General features: G+C 38.8%; 1 protein-coding gene across 1 annotated transcript in view; it reads left to right on the top strand.

Moving 5' to 3' along the window:
• The window catches only part of LOC124776052, a 403,057-nt gene that overhangs the window by 210,113 nt on the left and 171,457 nt on the right, over positions 1-21,487 (top strand). The window contains exon 3 of the mRNA XM_047250895.1: positions 1,436-1,537. Within this exon, the coding sequence (XP_047106851.1) occupies positions 1,436-1,537 (102 nt within the window). The remainder of the gene's footprint in view (positions 1-1,435; positions 1,538-21,487) is intronic.

The raw sequence follows: 21,487 nt of genomic DNA on the forward strand, positions 1-21,487 counted from the left end.
GGTACGGTCCAATTTTCAGGAAACATTCCTCACACACAAATAAAGAAAAGACGTTACGTGGACATGTGTCCGGTAACGCTTAATTTCCATGTTAGAGCTCATTTTAATTTGTTCTTCCACCTACGCTCAATGCAGCACGTTATCACGATTTCATACGGGATACTCTACCTGTGCTGCTAGAACATGTGCCTTTACAATTACGACACAACATGTGGTTCATGCACGATGGAGCTCCTGCACATTTCAGTCAAAGTGTTCGTACGCTTCTCGACAACAGTTTCGGTGACCGATGGATTGGTAGAGGCGGATCAATTCCATGGCCTCCACGCTCTCCTGACCTCATCCCTCTTGACTTTCATTTATGGGGCATTTGAAAGCTCTTGTGTGCGCAACCCCGGTACCAAATATAGAGACTCTTCGTGCTAGTATTATGGACGGCTGTGATACAATACGCCATTCTCCAGGGCTGCATCAGCGCATCAAGGATTCCATGCGACGGAGGGTGGATGCATGTATCCTCGCTAACGGAGGACATTTTTAACATTTCCTGTAACAAAGTGTTTGAAGTCACGCTGGTACGTTCTGTTGCTGTGTGTTTCCATTCCATGATTAATGTGATTTGAAGAGAAGTAATAAAATGAGCTCTCACATGGAAAGTAAGCGTTTCCGGACACATGTCCACATAACATTTTCTTTCTTTGTGTGTGAGGAATGTTTCCTGAAAGTTTGGCCGTACCTTTTTGTAACACCCTGTATATAAAACTGGAAACTACGAAGTTCTGAGTGCGCAAAGTATTCACTGTAGTGTCAAAAGGCTATGAGTCCTATACCATCGTTAAAAAGCGGCACGTGATGCAAATAATGTCTCAGTGCTGCCCTGGAGCTGTAACTAGAAACTGAAAGCTCCAGAAATTGGTGGTGCTCTTCCCATCCCTAATAAACTGAAACATTCCTTTAATGTAAATAGACATGAAATTCTTTCAATCCACCTGTGGCATGAATCAGCAAACCAGTGTTTAGTAGTATTAGTTGAAAACAATCTTGGTTGCATTTTTAATTTTTTTATTCATCAATTACGCGTTTCACCTTATTTAGGCATCTTCAGACTGATCTTAAAAGTATTTACTGAGGTTAACGAAGGCGATGTTGGCCTGATGTACTCGACGATGCCCTTTAGCTACACTGTTTAAAGGATCGTCCTAAGAAATACCAAATTAAGATCAGCCTGAAGATGCCTAAATAGGGTAAAACGCGTAGTTGATAAATAAAAAAACTAAAATTGCAACCAAGACTGTTTCCAACTAATATTATATAGACATGCCCTTGCTCTGAATCAGTACAGATTTATGTAATTGTAACATCTCTCATTTGCAGCATCTTGCTCACTTTGCTGTTGTCCTAACTGCTCCAAATGATCCTTTTATTTTTGTTCCAGACTGTCTGCACCTGCAGCTGTACCGCGACAGCAAGGAGAGATACAAACAGGGCCAGACGAAGGCCTCTCTGTCGCTGCAACATTTCCTCGCTATTGAGACAGGTATTTGTTCTCCGTGCCCTATCTACTCTACCAATACAGATTTTAGTTCCACGTTTGCCATCAGTGATCTAGTAAGCTTATTTCGAGGCTGCTCCAATGTCTTCCACTCAGTTCCAGAAGAATTAGACAGTCATAGTAACATCTTGGTATAAAATATATTTCGGAAAATTTTCCGACTTCCTCCTGAACATCTGTGGGAGGTTTGTGTGCACCGCTACGCGTGTCGTAGAGTATTACATTAGCATGAGTAGATGACCTGAACACAAGAATATATTTGCTGAGCCCTGTAAGTTAGTGCGTCTGTGACACTTGCCGCAAATTGGCAACAACTACTTATATCTACGGTATGTAGCGCGTTTAAAAATACGTACCCGTTTGTTGTATCGGAGAACTCAGACCACTGTACTGTAATCCATTAAAATAGCTATTGGTGAAGAGAATACGAACTATTGCACAACCAACCTATAATTACAGTTCTCCACATTTATTCAATAATGTCTGAGGAGAGCATATTCGCCTTCATGCCAGCGAATCCTGTTTCATTTACCAGTCTATCAGGCAATATAAAGCCACTCAGATTCTAATAGGACTTCAGCGACAGCCTTCGACGTCTTCCGTAAGGCATGTTTGATAATATTTTCAATTCCTTGAACGGTATCCTAGCTGTATTCGAAAGAGAACGATGTATTCCTTTTGCTTGCTAGATCAATCACAATTTCTCTCAATCCGCTGAGCAAATGTAATCTTCCATTAACCGTACCAACGACATCACCTCGACTTGTAACTGAGCTGTAATTTAATAAATCTTTCATGAAACCCACTGACGTTAGCTTTTGTCTCATTCGAAACATTCCCATTCCCTGTATGTACAATACTCCCAGCTGTGGGTTTCTTCATTGTTGTGACCTGGATTGTCCTTCCGTGCCTTTGACAAACATTCCAGCTGGTAATGATGAGGAAAACAAGTCACGTAAGAAATACTGGGAAAACGCAGGCTGGGAGCATAAGGTTATCTGACTTTTGGCGAACAAAATCTCACAAAAGAGAGTGGACAGGTATGTTGTAAGGGTTTTAGTGGAAGCGAGGGAGGGGAGCAGCAACTACATTAAGTATTACACAAATGTCCCCTATTCCAGAAGTATGTCTAATAATTTTAATCTGACTCAATTTTTTTAAAAAAGAAAGGTATTCGCTTGCATATAAATAGTTGAATTAAAATAGTATGCATGTAGTCATTTACATACAGATAATTGAATCACGTCGCCTTATGAAAGGAGCACTATTGTTTGTTTTAATTTAATGTTGTGCCTTTAAATGTCTTTATTTCGACAACAGGCGGGTAAAATATAATTATTAGATATACATATCAGATATACTTCTGAAACAGGAGACATTTATATGATAAAACACGTAGTTGCTACGCTACATGCTGAATGAACTATGAATTGTTTTGCCGCAACTGCGGTATCTTATTGCGACACATCAGTAGAATTGATGGGTGAATGAGTAATTTCGAGGACAAAATTCGAAAGTCTCAGTTCCGCCATTTGCATCGAACGATTCGCTGAGAGTAGGTTTAGCTGACACGGCGACTTTTCTTTCCAACTCATTGTGATGAATACACTTTTGTCTCAAAATCGTAACCATAGAAACTCGAAATTCAGTTTTTGTGATGATCTTTTCCATGGCAGTTTCGTTGTTATCGCCTTATTCAAAGAGTTCATATCGGATGTTCACTGGATGCACCTTCCTTTGCTCCTCCCCATACAAATACACGAAGGTTTCCCTTTTACAGTTTTCTCTTAATTACATGGGAAGGCAGTCGAACTGGACGAATAAATTGTGGTCTTGTTACAGATCCATAGCACTCCTGAAATGATGAGGTTTCTTAGCCCAGAAAATATACAGGGTGACTCAGCGGCCACTACCAATGTCGTTTTGTGCAACCCGCAATATTAATTTGGCCCTCAAGAAGCGTATGCGAGATTTTCATACTTTTTCACTCGCTACCCACCAACTATTAATCCCACGGAAAAAATGAACATAACTTTTTATAGGAAATTTAACGTAGTTAAATTTTGTTACGGACTACCCTACGTTTTCGCTTTGAGGCCATAGTGTGAAAGTGGCGTTTAAACACACCAACACTCCCACACTAAGCCCCCGCCGGTCAAGATTTCTAGTACGTTGTTCATGGCGCTCTTTTCTAACACTGTACAAAAATTTGCGACTGCACGAATTATTTCCCATGTTCGACGATTTTCGGTCTTCATAGACTGGCCTTATCAGGCCAACGGCTTAGTCGAGCACTTACAAATTGTAAAATAGACATTTATGTACTTTTTACCTAAAAGTTTTGTGAGTTTGTACAGCATAAGATAAATAATTATATCGTTGTTCGTCAGGTCTTCTGGCTACGAAAGAGTGTTTTTGTAAGTGTTGTGGTTGGACTGAACTGTTAAGTTACTTTTAGCGTAATCTTAGTTTCAGCGCAACGTTTACAAATGTTGTTTTTCTTTCATTAACCTCACCACACGTTTAAATTAATAATGTTAATGAAACAGACGACTGTGCTGGTGGAGTAATAACCTAACGAACAGAGGTCGAAAAGCTCGATATCGGGAATAGTTTGTGTAGTTGGAAATTTTCGTAAGTAATACGAGGGAGTGCCACAAGGCGAGACAAAAATTCCTGACTGGTGAAGGATGAATGTGGGGACGTAGGTGCTTCTGAAAGTAACTTTTGTAGGTTTTCTTGAATAATTAGAAAACCGTGGCCTAGAGCGAAAACCAATCCCAGAAGACAATTTAACTACGTTAAATTTGCTACAAAATGGTCCTGTTCATTTTTTCTGCGACATTAATAGTTAACACGTAGCGAAGGAGAGAATATGATGACCTCTTGCGTGGGTTTGAAGGCCATATATGACATTGTTGGTTGCATAAAACGACATCGGCAGCGGCAGCTAAATCTCCCTGTATGCTGATACGCAGCTAAATATTAATTTGTAAATGTAGGTAAATATGAGCTTAAAGATAGAAGGAACCATGCAAACAGTGGAATGATATCATGGTATTTGCTACAACCTTGTGCATGAATGACTTCTGTCATATACCAACTTCACATAAGACTACGATGTTTCACTTGTCACTGCAGCAAGCTAATACAAGATATTACAGTAAATCTACTTTCAATACTAGGAGGCACAAGGTATTTTATAATGTTACATATGTACCCATTATTCAACTCTGAATAGTAGGAGCAACTTCCTGAAAAATAGATGTCATCTGCAAATAATTTCTTAAAGTAAAATCGTTGCTGGGAAACAGATTCACTTTAGACAAGACGCTGGTAAAGTTAATCAACAGTTTGACCATGCAGTTCAAACGAAGTTATTTTTATAATGGCAGAATTTCAATTACTAAGCACGCATCCTAGTAACGAAATAACATACTTACTAAAAAGATATGGCTGTAAATATGCATCCTCCATAAAGCTTATTACTCATTTAAAACAGTAATATATGTAGAGGTTGTATTAAGTACAATTCCTTCAGCAGCAGTTGCTTCTAGTGTAGATAAATAATCATGCTAAATCTCGCACATCATTACTTTTAATTAAGGCTTTCCTTATTTCAGAGAGAAAATGAATATCTTGGATAGTTGAGGACACACATTTAAGAGTCAAATATCGAATTATTCTTAACCATACAAACTTAAATTAAATAAAAATATTATTGACAGTAAAATCTCATATCTTTTTATGTATCACATTCCGAACCCTGCGAAAAATCAATTAAATACAATCTCTCGTTTGTTTCAAGGTAAATAATAGTCTGATGTCATAATATCTCTGCAGCATTGTCCATTTCATTTCAAGTAATTAAACATCTATCTTTTCTTCTGTAGTACTGCTGAATACGTTTTCCTGCTTTTATCTTCTCCTTCACTGTAAGCCGAATGTTTCTGTCAGTAATATTTCTTTCTCCATATAGAGTTTTCCCTATCGCTAAATACTGTCTTTGTGCCAAAACATCCTGAAGTTCACTACTTCCTCTACCACGAAACACCTTAACAATCTTGTCTTTACATGAAGTTCTTAAATTTGTGCCAAAAATACGTCTTAGCGCACTCTGTTGCGCTCTAAAAACTTTTGCTCTGTTTGACGAGTTAGCCCAGAACATGATCCCAATTGACATAATAGAATACAAATACGCAAAATAGCCAAGTATTTTACATTTGTATCTCTTACATCTGACATAATTCACATTGCAAATACAGACCTGTTCAGGCGCTTCGGCAATTCTGTGGCATGACTGAATTTATTATCGAGCTATAATCCCAAAAATTTATCACTGTTAACATGTTCTGTCTGCATGTCTTCAGGGGTTACATACGTGATGGAAGGAAGTCTTTCTCAGGACCTGAACTTTGTATTGTGGGTCTTCTCAAACTTTAATGACCTTGAATTAGATTTAAATCGTGATAATCTGATAAGATTTCACAGATGAAATACGCCGAGAAAGCCTGCAGTCACATACTGCTTTAAACCCTTTATTAATGTAAGTGAAAAATTGATTAGCAGCCATTCCTAAATCTGTACTTGAGTTGTTATTTATTGCAATGTTTATACTATCTGCAAACTAAATGAAGTTAGCATCTAGCTATGTAACAGAAGAGAGGTAATTAATGTACACAAGAAAAAGCATCAGACACAACATGAAAGCTTTACGAACACTACATCTGAATAATTCCCAAGACTAATTACTTACTCCGTGTGCATTTTGAAACGACACCCGTTGTTTCGTGTTAGTTGGGTAAGACTAGAACCATTTTGCAACACTGCCAGTGAAGTCATGACATTCTAGTTTACTGAAGAGAACACTGTGATTCACACAGTCAAAGGCTTCTGACAGGCCACAGAAAATGGCAGTAGACTGTAATTTGTTATCTAATGAAATCTGTGAAGAAAACCTCAAGGAACCCACACTGTTACTTGGACAACATATTAATTGCGTTAGGATGCGTAAGAAGTCCTTTGAACACAACCTTTCTTATATTTTGAAATAGCTAGCCAAAGTGAAATTTGTAAATAGCTTGCCGGTATCTCTTTATTCGCCTTCTTATAAAGAGGCTTTACTTGAGAATATTTTAGCCAGTCTGAATATGATTCCACTGAAAAGGGCTTGATTACACAAATAATGTATGACAGAACCCAACTCACATGATCACTCTTTGATTGACTTCATTGATATGTCATCATAACCACTAGAATACTTCGATTTTAGGATGGATGCTACTTCTTTCAGAGAAGTGTGTTATTTCCATTTTACTGATGTTATTTGCAGAGACTGGTCTCAAATTTCCCATTGCTTTGTTCGTTGAACCTGATAACCCCAAACTGTCAGTAACAAAAAAAGTACTTGTTTAAGATGCTCGCAACACTACATGCACTTGTTACCAGTACCTCATTTATTTTTAGAAGTATGTGTTCCTTCTCCTTTGTGGCTCAACCTGTCTCTGTCTTCACAATTTTCCACGTAGTTTTTTTTGTTGTTGCCTGATGTAATTATCTTTTTCTTATAATACCGTTGATTAGATGTATCGATTACTTGCTTCAATGTTTCGTAGTATTCTTTGTAAGATATCACTCCTGCCAACATAAGAACTGTTCCTAGATAGTAGATAAGGCTTCCTTTTTATCCCACGTGATAGCTTTACTCCTTGTGTAATCGATGTTTTATTTGTAGACTTTCGTTTGATTTGAGTTACCTTTTGGGGAAAACAATTTTCAAATAAGGAAGTAACTTTATTAATGAGCCAGAAAAATTGTGAGCATATATCCAGTCCATGTCTTTGAGCAATCTCCTAAAATGCTGTTTTTGAGTGATTTATTACCCTCGTGTACTCAGATTTAATGGATTTTGTATCCTGACAAGTTTAAACAATCAGCATAAGATGCTGAGTGTCATGATCATAAAATCAGCTTATTAATCGTTTCGTGATAACACTTTTTACGTAGATTTGTCTACAAAGATGTTATCAGTAGCAGCGTCAGAGCATTTACATACTCTTGTTGCGATGGTCTCAAAAGGAATTAAACTGAATGACAGTATCACTGATTAGAATAATTGTTCACTGACAGGTCTTTTCAATAAATCCACATTAAAATCACCAGCAATCACTACTTCCTTGTTTTTTAGTGCGATATGGGACAAGTGAGCTTCCAGATTTTTTATGAAGGGATTAGTTTCCTGAGGACGCTCTGTATATACTTACGATTATAAATGGCTTATTATGAAACACTACTTCTGTTGCATAAACTTCTAAATACAGTCTGAGCAATTTTTTTTTTTTTTTTGATATCAGTATTCTTGAAATTAAAATAGTTTCTGCCAAATGTGGCAACTCCTCCTTCCTCTATAGTTTCTCTTTAGAAGTAAGAGGCTAACTTGAATCCTATAAAATTTGACATATCTGTACCAGTGGTCATATGATGTTCAGAGAGTCAGATTGTATCAACTGGGTTTGCTCAACTCTGATTCTGCAACACAAATAAGCAACTCATTAAGTTTATCCCTCAGTAATCGAATATTCTGATTCGATAAGAATAATTGATTCTGTGCACTGGCTGGATCACAAGTGGATGGAAGTAATTCTTCTTTCAATTTCTGTGTATTTCCAGTTTCAGCTAGGGGTGTTTGTATGAAATGTGTACATTAAAATTTGCATTCTGTCTGCCTGAGTTTCAATGTGAATTCATTTCCAACTTGTTTCTGAACTTCTTTTGTTTCTGCCCTCCTTACCCTAAAACACTGATGTTCTGTCAGTCGTAACCTTGACACTTTAAGTCATGTGACAGTCGCCCACCTTCCTCTTAAGTAATTTGCTATTAGCCCAGACACTTTTTTTCCCTTTCCTGTTGAGGTGAAGGACATGATAAGTCTAACAACAGGAACCACAGCAATACGAGACCCCATACCTGATCCAAGCAGCAATTCCTCCTCTAAATCAACTTTTCTAAATGGAGCTGGTCATGGATCACCCTCAGCTGATCGATTACGGTCCCTTTCTATACTGTTGCCAGTCCCACCCACTGCTTCCACTGCGTCTTCCTTTGCGAAGTCTTGGAAAGTAAACCGACATCCTCTATCATCTGAGACGGACTTGCTCGAGGTTTAAAAACTTTTGACTTGGTAATCTGACACTAGTCACTGCAACAATTGGCCAGCACCTCTACCATGTGACCTACCTAACAACAAAACGTTCTTCTTCACAATTTTTTCTGATTTCTTACATCTCAAACACTTTTTGAAAATTTGTCGTTTCCTATCTACTCCGAAATCTTGTTGTGGCTCATCACTTTCCAACTGTGATAGCAGATCAAACGTGTTTTCCACAATAACAACAAAACTCTCTGAGCAGGCACTATTCCTGTTTTTGTTCCATAACCTGTTATCACTATCCACCTCTCTTTTTCCCATCTCCCCCCTTAACGCATGTGGATCTTGTTTTACCGTCTCTAGTTCCGCCTGAAGAGCAGCAATCTTCTCGCTGTGTTCCACTGTCTTCACATCTCTACACCAAATCCTACAAAACCAATGAGCTTTGTTTATTTCCGCAATTCGCACGCAATTGTAGTCATCCATATGAAAGAAACTGCAACACTCCTGTAGTAACGATCCAAGGGCATGTCATACACATCTCACTCATGGCAAAAAAATTAGCTTTGGTCTAAATTAAAGAACAATAACTTCCTTGAACACTCAATTATAGTATTAAATTTCTTAGAAAGTCTGGGCTTAAACTCTGAATACTAATTAAAAACTTATGGAGAAAAATTGGAGCGAATAAATCTTTATTGCTTATGAGACGAAACAAAAGTAAACAGAGAACTGAGCCTATACTATATGAACTTTCCCTTACTTCTGAATTGTTTCACGTTGACTACTTACTAGAGAATCAAATGGATAGCGTGTAAGTATACAATAACAACAAATCTATACTTTATTAAAATGAACGCTGAACTTGTGGTATACTATAACACAAACAAAATATATGCCAAAATTCCCACTTATGATTTTTTTTCTTTTTCCGAAAAATATGCAAGTAAAAGTGTAACCTTCAATAGATAATTTACAATAGTCTAATTTACTTATTTAAGATATAATATTGCCTTGATTAATTGTCATTACGCAAGTAAACTCTTATTATCCTTTTGAGAGCTCTGAATGTACGTGACTCGTCAATCAAAGATGCTCATTTTCCCTTATGGTGCTGTTGACTTGATTGTCCTCTCTTTGCAGTTTGTTAACTAGTGGCTTGCCCAACGAGCTTCTATTTGAGCCAGAATTACGTTACTTCTTGATACACTACACCGATTTCTGTACTTGGTTTTGTTGTTACTCGATGTATCGTAAGTTTTTGGTTAAGGTCACGAAACATGAACAACTTGAAAGTCATACATCCTCTGGAAGATATTCGACAGACGATCGTAGACGAATGCTAGTGATCTTTGTGTCGTTAACGTGAGTGTCCCCGTTTGTGGGCGAGGGATTTGCTGGTCGAGGTCATCTTCAGTTGGCTGATGATTACTTTTGATTAAGGAGAAGTATGGTTACCTCAGAAGTTTGAATATTTTCTTCATTCTCATACAAAATTTCATTGCATTAACACTGTCTTCAAAAAATTCCAGTAATCGCCAGCGACACAGTACTACATTTTGTTCAAATAGGTGGAGCTCCATAAGAGATTGGAGCAATGGGGATGGAAGCTATCAAATTGTATAACAGATTCACCACACTTAACAGGACGTCGTTACAACGTTTCTGATATCATGTATAGCTTCTATTTCATATCACATCGTAGCATTACACCTAGGTAATTAACTAAAGCGATTTACAGCGGAAGGTTTATGGCCGTTATCTAGCTTTGGTCCTATTTAAGGATAATTGCAGTTTACTGCACTAAGTAGATATAAGTTATATTGAATTTCCTTACAACAAACCACTAATGATACGTTGCTGTAGAGTACATACGCATGAGCGAAAAATATTGGGGAGGGCATCCCATGTACGATAAATAATTATTTACTTTGAGTATACAAGTGATCATTATGCAATTTCTTGAGGCACAGCCGATGTTAGAAACATTACTATTGAACGTTGGCAGTCCTCTAGAGTAGTAGAACAAGGGGGCATCACCCCACTCTTCATTGTTGCCAGATGTATCCAAGATGGCGGTGATGACGTCATTCAAGATGGCAGCACTGATGTCACCTGAGGGCATGAGTACTGTTATCCAAAATGGCGGCTTTTGGTTGGAAAGTACCAGGCCCCCCCCCTGCCTTGACTCCCCCCCCCCCCCTTTCTTGTAGGAAGTTTGAATTTTGGGGGAAAATTGAATTATGTGCTTCTATGGGCCACCTGGCAATCCTCCGCCCCTCTTTTCCGACTTCTTTGCATGATGGTGTGAGATTCTCTTGGAAAATGGGCAGGATTTACGAATTTTGCTCTTAGAGCTTACACCGGCAGCTGAGGGGAACTAGTATGGTGCTGCCCCCACTAGAGACATGATGTCAATTAATTCGAATATAATTTCTTTAAATTTGTATACATTCGTATAAATTTGTTTAGGTTTGAATCAGTTTGTTTAAATTTGTTTAAATTCTTTGAAATTTATTTATATTTACTATGTACCTACAGTAGTAGCCACTTAACTGTTGTGTTACCGCCACAAGAGTCTGAGATATCAGTGCTTGTTGAGCTGTCGGTGTGGAAGGAGCTTGTGTTCAATTAATGAGATGTTGTTACCAGACAGGGGGAGTATTAATAGTCGTATTACACACGCTCATTCAGCCGAGGAGTGCATCCACAGCTCACTGCACGAAGAATGGTAGCGCGCATTGATGCTTGAACATATGAAGAGGAAGAATACGGTCCTGCAGATAAATGCTTTGCATTGAGATGCATTAATAATGCATTAAAATTACCGTGGAAATATCTGTCTCAGCTCCCACCCCACAAGAGACAATTGCCTGCGATCCAGCAGACCAAAGAACTGTGTTAGTTCGCGAGTTTGCCGAGATATATCACGTAATCATGCAGTTCGCAAGTTCTCCGCATGCAGTTCAGTCAGTAGGAGCACAGCATCATGATGATGTTGCGTATTTTCCCTGTTTCCCGTGTGCCCCAGACTACCCTATTGACGAGAATTTCAAATTTTGGTAGGAATTTCGAATTTTGGCGCGAATTTCTTTGTCCTATGGCTGTGCTGATGTGCCTACCCCACGTGGGAGTTGGCCGGAAAAGAGATCAGCCTGTTCTGGGCTGCTGGAGAGAGGAAGAAGTGTACTTAATTTATTTTTGGAACAGTTTATTTAGGGAAGGATTTCACATACTTTATTTATCACACTGATACATAACTCTCATCCTGACATGCTTTGGGTCACAATATACAGTTTACAGACCTGGTAACTACTCGTAAATAACGCAATACACTGACATGCAGAGACGCAAACAACTAGTAAATTACCGAAATAATCCACTACGCAGCATACAGACGTGCAAACTACTCACAGATCACATAAATAATGCATGTGTGACGCTATGAAGACACGATGACAACGCATAAACATACGAAAATAATGCAGTGCACTAACACGCAGTGCACGTAAAAAAAATGCAACGCATCAACCACTCAATCACTAATTCTACTGGATGGAAAGTTCAAGTGCACCCCCTAACAAATGGAAACTGTCCAGATGCCAGAGAGGAAGGTTAGGTTAGTGAACTTCTTTATTTTTGGCGGGATCTGACGCAAATATCGATCCTAATTATGTAATTAATCACAAAGAACTGTCTTAATTACACAGCTGTATGCATAGCGTTACACAAGGATGGCATAAAATCACAACAGCTCAAAAACTGACGATTCCATACAACTGGTGTTATCCTGCTGGGAAAAAATTTCGCAATACCACTCGAACCCAAAACAGAAACACTCAAACTCTACCCTAAACCTACAAGCTAAGGGGAAAAAGGCTGCGGTTGAAGATACTGTCTTTATTCTTCTTGGTGGGAAATCTGTTCAACTGACTAGATGATGGTGTTGGACAGAGAGGAGTTTGGAAGTATATTACCTATCAATGTTTGATGTCAGAGTTCACTACACACTCCTACTAAAAATCATCCTACAGCCCAGCTAACAGCAGCCAATGCATGCTATCACAGCTGATGGAATAAAGTCGTCACAGTTCTAATTACACTTCGAAATTGTTGTGAAAAACATAACAGCACTCTTATCGAACAGGTCACAATGCAGCACAGGCACTGGGGAAAATCGTCGCCCTAAAAACTGCAGTGGTGTGGTAGCTGAACATGCTTTCTCCTCCATGTACAATCAGAACTGCCAAAAATCGACGCCCTCTCACCACCCTACAGGGTGGATGGACTGAGGGAGGGAGATACTCCGCCAACAACATCCTCACGGCTCGTGATGGCCACTGCCCACCTTGAAGCGATGGTCCTTTGCCAACATAAAGGAGGTATGGTTAACTAAACAATGGGAGATAAAAGTGTGGCTTTCTCAAATGCATCTTCGTCGTCTAAAGTGTAGCTACACAGCCACCCCTAATGGTTAGGGGTCGCAGCTGCAGTGACGAGGTGTCACAAACTAGAAAGGACCCCAACGCCTCCAATAGGCCTCTCGTTCTGGGATGGAAAACACTTTTGTTTAACATCACGTAGGACAATCCAGTTGGGACCAGGCGAGATCCACGGTCTCGTAGATAACTCACCCGCCCTTCTGCGCTGAATTGTTTAAGATCAATTCGACTCCTATAATAAAGCCTCTACTTAAAAAAATGTAAAAGAACATTCACAGCGATACTAAATGTCCTCCTTCCACAAAAATAGACACGTCCAAATTCATTTAGTTTTATGAGCGAAATCGGTATAGTTTTTTACGTTCGACTGTGACACTTATCCCGACTGCGAAGAACTTTACGTGGAAACTCGAAAAATGTACATGAAACTGATATTTCCACTCGCAAATGCCTATGTCGGTCATGTAAGAGATTCCAAATCGTACTTATAATTTACAAAGTTAACTAAGGTGTTTCTCATATGCAGAGGACCAGCAAACATTCATCTACCCGTCTTTAACCTGCTAGATGCACTCAACACACACCAAAGATGGGAAATGTGAAGAAGCAGTCAATAGGACAATTTACATCGGAGGGAATAATGGTGTATCGCAAACATGTGTCCATATTGAATCTTCTCAAATTTTCAACACATAATAAATATTAGTCTGCTTTTCGGCCGTCTAGAGGACGGGATGGTTAAGTCAACTACGTTCCTGCAATGCAACCGGCCTCTCCATTCGGACGGCTCCCGACGTTAGGGGGAAACGTGAATCATTCCCGCCACAGACCACCACCGCCACCGCGCGAAGCTTGCATAGACAGAATCATCCTATGAAATGGGTCAGATATGTATTTGATCGATATAATTACAATAAATAGTTAGGGTTGCAGTTTCAGTTGAACGACAACTCGCAAAGAGTGAAGTGTCGGAAATACACCCTGAAGATGGCTGTGGGTCTGCAAATAGAAATATCTGTACCATTCTTATGACTCGACATACTCTTCACTTTCTTACCACAGTATTCCACGTCAAATCCATACCATCGTTATGAATGGACATAGTCATTTCGTTTGCACATGTCCTGTCGCAGTAACTCAGCTTAGCCTGTTTCTACATGGGTTGCAGAAGATAGAAAAAGCTATATTTACTATGTTCTGCAACGTAGCTTTGTCTGACTTCTACTCAGTTCAGACTTACGTTGGAACGATCACATTCGAAAAACTGCAGGGATTGTATCGCAGAGTCTAAGGGGCAGTTGCAAGATGCATAGGGAGTATCTAAGAACACATTGGAAATTTACAGTACCAGATAGGTTCGGGAAAGGTGACTCGTTTTGAGATATGAGAGTGACAGAAATGTGATTCGCTAGTGGCTCTAATCATTAAAGGACTTCTCCATAGAATCCAATGTAGGTATGTGGTAAAACGAAAAGACTTGAACCCAAATCCCAGACAGCATTTCTACGGAAAGCGTAGCACTAGAGATCTAAAACGCTAGTGTACATATCTTACGACCTCAATCCGCAAATCATCTACTACTGTTTGTGGTTCTTCTCAATCAACCATTGCCTATATCAGGTCGATATATAACTGAACCTCTGACATGACATAGAGACAGAATGTGTTACAAATATTGGAGAAATATCTAGCGGCGGCGGCGTGAGTGAGTTGCTAATACCTGTTCCATACCACACTCCTTAGCCGAATCACTTTCAAAATTCGGTAATTTTATTATAAGGTTGCACCATCGGCGACTTGTAACTGTTGGTCTGATACTATACACACCAGTGATCACCATCTATATTCAGTGTCACGGTATTTGTCTGGAAAAACCACTTCATCCAGAGGTAATGCCATCCGTAGATTTATAAAGCGAGTATAGCTTTTAACATGGATACTTGTATGCACCTTTAGAACCAGGACCGCTTGTGATGGTGACATGGTTGTGTTTTTTAACATCTGGCTGTTTGTAACACAATTACATCTCTCTTTCTAGGACACAGTGGTACCACTCACAAGAAACCTTATGAGACATGTCCCCCTATTGTTGATTTTCGGTCAGTATTATTTCGTATCGGCAGCAATCAGTTATTGATGATGTATTATACTTCGTAGTAGGGGATATATGATAGGTTAAGCTTGAGCATCAGGCTTATAAAGTATGTGTTTGTGTTCCAAAATGTGCAAAGGAAATGACTATGTGCAGTCATAAGGATGGTATGGATTTGACGTGGAATACTGTGATAGCAAGGTGAAGAGTATGTCAAGTCATATGAATGGTACAGGTATTTCTATTTCCAGACCCACAGCCATCAGCTAGGTGCATTTCCAGTATTTCACTCATTGTCGATCGTCGTTCAACTGAGACCACAATCCTAACATGTAATTGTATTTATAGCAATCAAATATATGTTACCGATTTCGAAGGATGATTCAGTCTATGCATGCTTTGCGCGGCGCCGGTGGTGGTCTGTGTCGGGAATGATTCACGTCAGGAGCCGTCGAAATGGAGAAGCCTGTTGCATTGCAGGAACGCAGTTGACTTAACCATCTCGTCCTCTAGACGGTCGATTAGCGGACTAATACTTAGTATGTGTTGGACAGCTTTCGTGATGGCGTGGAAATTTGAGAAGATTCAATATGGACGTGTGTTTGCCGTAGACCATTATTCCCTCACATGTAAGTTGTTCGACTTACTGCTTCTTCATATTTCCTGTCTTTATTTGGTTGAGAGAAGATCGATTGTGGTGTGAGTTGAGTGCATCTAGCAGGTTAAAGACGGGTGGAGGGACACCTTAGTTGACTTTGTAAATTATAACTATGATTTTGAACCTGTTGTATCACCGACACCAGTATTCGCGAGTGGAAATATCAGTTTCCTCTATTTTTTTTCGTTTTCCTGTAAAGGTCTTCGAGACGGGATACGTTTCTCAGTCGAACGTAAAAATCTATACCAATTCTGCTCACAAAACTAAATGAAAATGGGATTTTCCTGTTTTCGTGGAAAGAGGACATTTGTTACTGTCGCATATGTTTTTTTTTCCCGCTATTTTTTAAATAGTTGCTTCGTGATATGGGTCGAGTTGATGTTCAATAATCCAATGCAGAAGGGCGGGTGAGCTCTCCACTAGACCGTGGCTCTCGCCCAGTCCCAGCTGGAGCGTCCTACGTGGCATTAAACAAAAGTGTTTTCCATCCCAGAACGAGAGGCCTATTGGAGGCGTTGGGGACCTGTCTAGTCTGTGGCAGCTCATCGCTGCAGCTGCGCCCTCTAACCATTAGGGGTGGCTGTGTAGCTATAGGCGACCCAGAAAGCCACTCTTTCATCACCTATTGTTTAGTTAACTATACCTGCTTTTGGGTTTGGCAAAGAACCATCGCTTCAAGACGGGCAGTGGCCATCAAGTGCCGCGAGGCTGTCGTTGGTGGAGTAGATCCCTCCCTCGTTCCATGTACCCTCCAAGTGGTGAGAGGACGTCGATTTTCGGCAGTTTGTACAGGGAGGAGAAAGCACATCCAACTCCCACATCTCTGCAGTCACTTGCGGCGACGATTTTCCCCAGTGCCTTTGCTGCATTGTGACCTGTTCGATAAGAGTGCTGTTATTTTTTTCACAACAATTTCGAAGTGTCATTAGGGCTGTGGCACCTTTATTTCATCAGCTGTGATAACATGTATTGGCTGCAGTTAGCTGGGCTGTGTTGTGATTTTTAGTAAGTGTGTGTAGTGAACTCTGAGGTCAAACAGCGATAGGTAATATACTAATTAACCTCCTCTATGTCAAACACCACTATCTAGTCAGTTGAAACCATCTCCCACCAAGAAGAATAAAGATAGTACCTTCAACTCCAGCTTGTAGGTGTAGGGTCGAGTTTGAGTGTTCCTGTCCGTGGTTTCGAGTGGTACTGCAAAATTTTTTCCCAGCAGGGTAACACCAGTTTTATGGTATCGTTCGTTTTTGCGTTATATTGCGATTTTAGGCAGTCCCAGTGCAGCGCTATGCATATAATTGTGTAATTATAACCAATTTTTCTGATTAATTACGTAATTATGATCTATATTTCCGTCGGTCTGACGTGGTACTGCGAAATTGTTTCTCAACAGGATAAGTCCAGTTGTATGGTATTGTTAGTTTTTTGAGTTGTATTGCGATTTTATGCTGTCCTTGTGCTGTGGTATGCATATAGTTGTGTAAATATGACCGATCTTTGTGATTAATTACGCAATTAGGATCGATATTTGCGTCAGATCTCGACTGAAATAAAAAAAGTACACTAACCTAACCTTCCTCTCTCGCATCTGGCAGTTTCCATGAGTTAGGGGGTGCACTAGAACTTTCCATCATAATACAATAAAATAATGGAATAGATGATAATAAAATGTTGAAATGCGTGGCTTTTTAAAATGTATTGAATTAATGAGATTAATTTTTCGGCATGAATTACAAGCACAATAAGCTGAGCTATGCCTGGAAATAAGTTCGTATTAGTTCATTTTATTTTGCAGGTGTGGTGTAACGACGTCTTAGGTTTTCGTTTGATATATGTATGACCATGTGCAGACTTCGTCACCTACGTCGGTTACAACCCACTTCAAAAATGATTCATATTCTTTTTAAATTGTCATAGAATGGTTCTTGAACGAAACTGTAAAACATCAGTTGAGTCGTGTGCAGAGAATTACATCACTTGGGCCAATTGGTTTTCGTACCTTTTTCGAATTTAAATTTCGTTTGTTTCTCCTCAGAAAATTATATCGACACACGTTATCTTGATCTAATCGATATCAGAATCACACATTAAATAAACTTTTTAGATTCAAAGTTTCGGCCAACGCTGTCTGAATCAATAATCTTGTCAAATATATTATTAATCCGTTCACATAACTCTTCATAAATAAATCTTCAAGACACGTGTTTCACCTTTAGTAGCATACACTATTTTATTAGCTTCCTACACATACAGATGTGAACTTGAGCGTTGACAGACAGTGACTAACATCTCAATAAGCTTAAGCTCATTATGACGTCATTGTTGTACAAAAAGAGTATAAAAATTCATTTTTAATTTTTTTTAGAAACACGACGCAACAACTCGGTTCCAGGATCTTCTGTTGCTCCTTGGCTGTCGACCCGCGACGTATAGCGGCCAGCAATTTCCTCTCTGGTCGCGGCAACGAAGATGCTGTCCCCGTTCGTTGCGCCGATCTCTCCGTACATGAAACACATAAAAAAAATACAAAACTTTTAGATAATTCACATTTATTACAAATAATAAGAAAACACATAAACAAAACCTAAATTAAACTTATAGTCACCTGCAAACTGGGCTGACTTGGTGGATGGGTGACGTTTAATTTCGTCCCACTACATACCCCACCCACAAGCTCAGTTTGTCAGGTTTTAACCGAAATTAAAACTGTTCAATATACAATATTTAACTGTTAACACATTTTCCTCACATTTTACGTAACCTAGAATCCTTGCTATTAGAGAGATTTAATCCTTTTAATACGATATCGTTGTGACTATTTGTCATTTACTCTTAATTGTGCTCTTATGGTAATTCGTAACCGAATATAGGGAGATTGCTCCTCTTCAGTTAATAGTTGCTAATCAATACTAATTTAGTACGTTCTTTAACGTTGTACATTAGGACAGAGCGTTCAAATTGTGATAGATTAGTTTCAGTTTCATTTATTTACTAGAGTTATTCTTCTCAAGAATGTATATTACTAATAAGTTTCTCACAATAACTAATAGTACTATTTACTTTACGTCATTCTCTTCCCTAATGCCTTATTTATGCCTGAGGTCAAGAAGAAATCAAGCAAAACTCTCTTTAGAATCTCGGCACGGCTTTCTTTACCTTCGGACACCTTGTTGGGTAATGGCCATTTATTTAGGAGAAACAAGCGAGAGAGCCCCGTTTGGTGTGTTCTATATTAACACTATTGCAAACCTCTATTAAAGGCACTCTGCTATGTTCTCGTGAGCCATATAGCTCTGGACGCCCATGGTCCCTAAAACTATTAACCATCCCCTTTGGTTCCTACTATCCGAGTAAATTTAAAATATGCAAAATTCCTTTTTACCTAAGAGCAAAGTTTCCGCCATATAAATCCCCCTTTTGGTTATCTTTCTCTTTTTGAAGTACCAGTAGATTATTGTAGAACACATGTTTAAGCTTTCTGTCATTTATTTAAAATAACACGTAACTATCACGAAAAACTTCACATGAATAAACTATGAACGCTCTTCCGTGTGTAACATATACTAAATATTAACTTATTTAGGAATGAAGGGTTTCATTTGATCAACACTATATAATCCTTTAATTACACCTGATGAAGGTTCCATAAGAAGTAATGCTTTGGGATGTACAATCTTATGTACAACATATGGACCTTCAAAGTTCAAGAAGAATTTTCTACACTCCTTATCGATCTTAGAACTTTTAGGATGAGATCGTACTAACACAAGATCTCCTACCTGAAAGGAGGGTTCTATAGCCTGTTGATTATAACTTTTAATTCTCCGTTCGGCATTTTTTACAATCTGTTCGCAAACTTTTTCGTCTGGGATACATTGTTGGATCTCATTTACTGGTGGCCAAGGTAAAGCAGCTAGTAAAGGCTCACCTATAATTCGTTTGCCTAAAATTTCTATAGGTGATAATCCCGTCGTTAGGTGAGGCAATTCATTTAATATCTTTTCGAATTCAGGCATTAGTTTGGCCCACCGAGTATGTTTATGTGCACAATAAGTTCTACATAATCGTCCTAATTCTTTCATGACTCTTTCTACTAAATTACTTTGAGGGTGATATTTCGAAATTAAGATATGTTTGATTCCATATTGTCTTATCATATCTTGAAATCTTTGACTAATAAAGGCACTACCGTTGTCAGACATAAGTCGTTGGGGAATGCCCCAGTTAACAAAGTAATTTCGGGTGAGGCAGCGTATAACGCTTGCTGTATTCGCTCGTTTCAAAGTATACAGTTTCACATGTTTGGACCAACATTCCATTACAACAAACACATATGTGAATCCTCCTGAACTCCGAGGCAGAGGGCCGAAAAAATCTAATGACAGTAGATCCCGCAAACCTCGAGGAATTACAGCATATAATTTATAACGCTTGGATTTGTTATTAACTTTAACCTTTTGACAGGTTTCACAAGCCCTAATAATACTTCTCACAATACGTGACATATTTTTGAAATAATAATACTTCATTAGATGTTTAATACATTTATGAATTCCAAAATGCCCGTAACCTTCATGAATATAAGTAATTAACTCGTCCACAACAGTTTTCGGAATGCAGATTTTCCATCTCTGGTGTTCCCTCTGTGCTTTCCAATACAACAAGTCGTTAAAATATAACCACACACCCCGGGTGTTAACTGTTTCGTCCCCATTATTAAGGTTTTGTATAATTCGTAGAATAACATTTTTCTTTCCTTTATGTAATACGGTAATCCACTAATTAGTACTCGCATTAGATGACTTTCAATTAATTTAGCACGGTTTAAATTCCATTCAAAATAATTCCTATAACCTCTCCACCGTTTAGAATATGGAGGAGGGGCTAACAACTCTAAAGCTAAGTGTTGTTGTTTTCGTCTTGACCAATAATTTTGTTTAAACTGCTTAACAAAATCATCCCAATCCCTGAATTCAGTTCTATGCAGTACTGCCCATTCCGCAGCTTCTGCTTCTAAATGTCCTATTACAAATTGAATGCGTTTTTCATTACTCCATTTAGGAGATAATGATGTTTCAAAAGCTTTTATAAAGATTATAGGGTGAAGTTCGCCTCCTGGTTTGAATACAGGAAATCGACTTGCTACATTTGAATTTGTTGTTATGTCATCCAGACATTCTGCGAGAGAAATAGTCGGATTTTGTTTAGCTGGCAGAGACGGAGTTGCATCGGATTGGCTTGCCGTGACTGCCTTATTCATATTGTTGCCATCCGTGCTAGCAAATTCGATGCGACTGTTGTCTCTGATTATGTTATTACCTCTGCTACCTGAAATGTTCTCGTTATTATCTAATTCCGATAACCGTTTCGTAATTTCCTGTATCCGCATTTCTGTATTGGATACGCGATTAGCTAATATCGATTCTTCACTGTGTTCACGATGTGAACGCTCGGTACCTTCGTCAATATTATTATCTTTGGCAGTCTCAAGATTACTGCATATTTCAGTAATTAAAGATTTCATGTTTTCGATTTCGGTATGGTCCTTTTCTACTTGATGAGTTAATGTCTCTAATTCTACATTATCTATTGA

Source organism: Schistocerca piceifrons, chromosome 2 (genome assembly GCF_021461385.2).
Source record: "Schistocerca piceifrons isolate TAMUIC-IGC-003096 chromosome 2, iqSchPice1.1, whole genome shotgun sequence".
NCBI lineage: Eukaryota > Metazoa > Arthropoda > Insecta > Orthoptera > Acrididae > Schistocerca > Schistocerca piceifrons.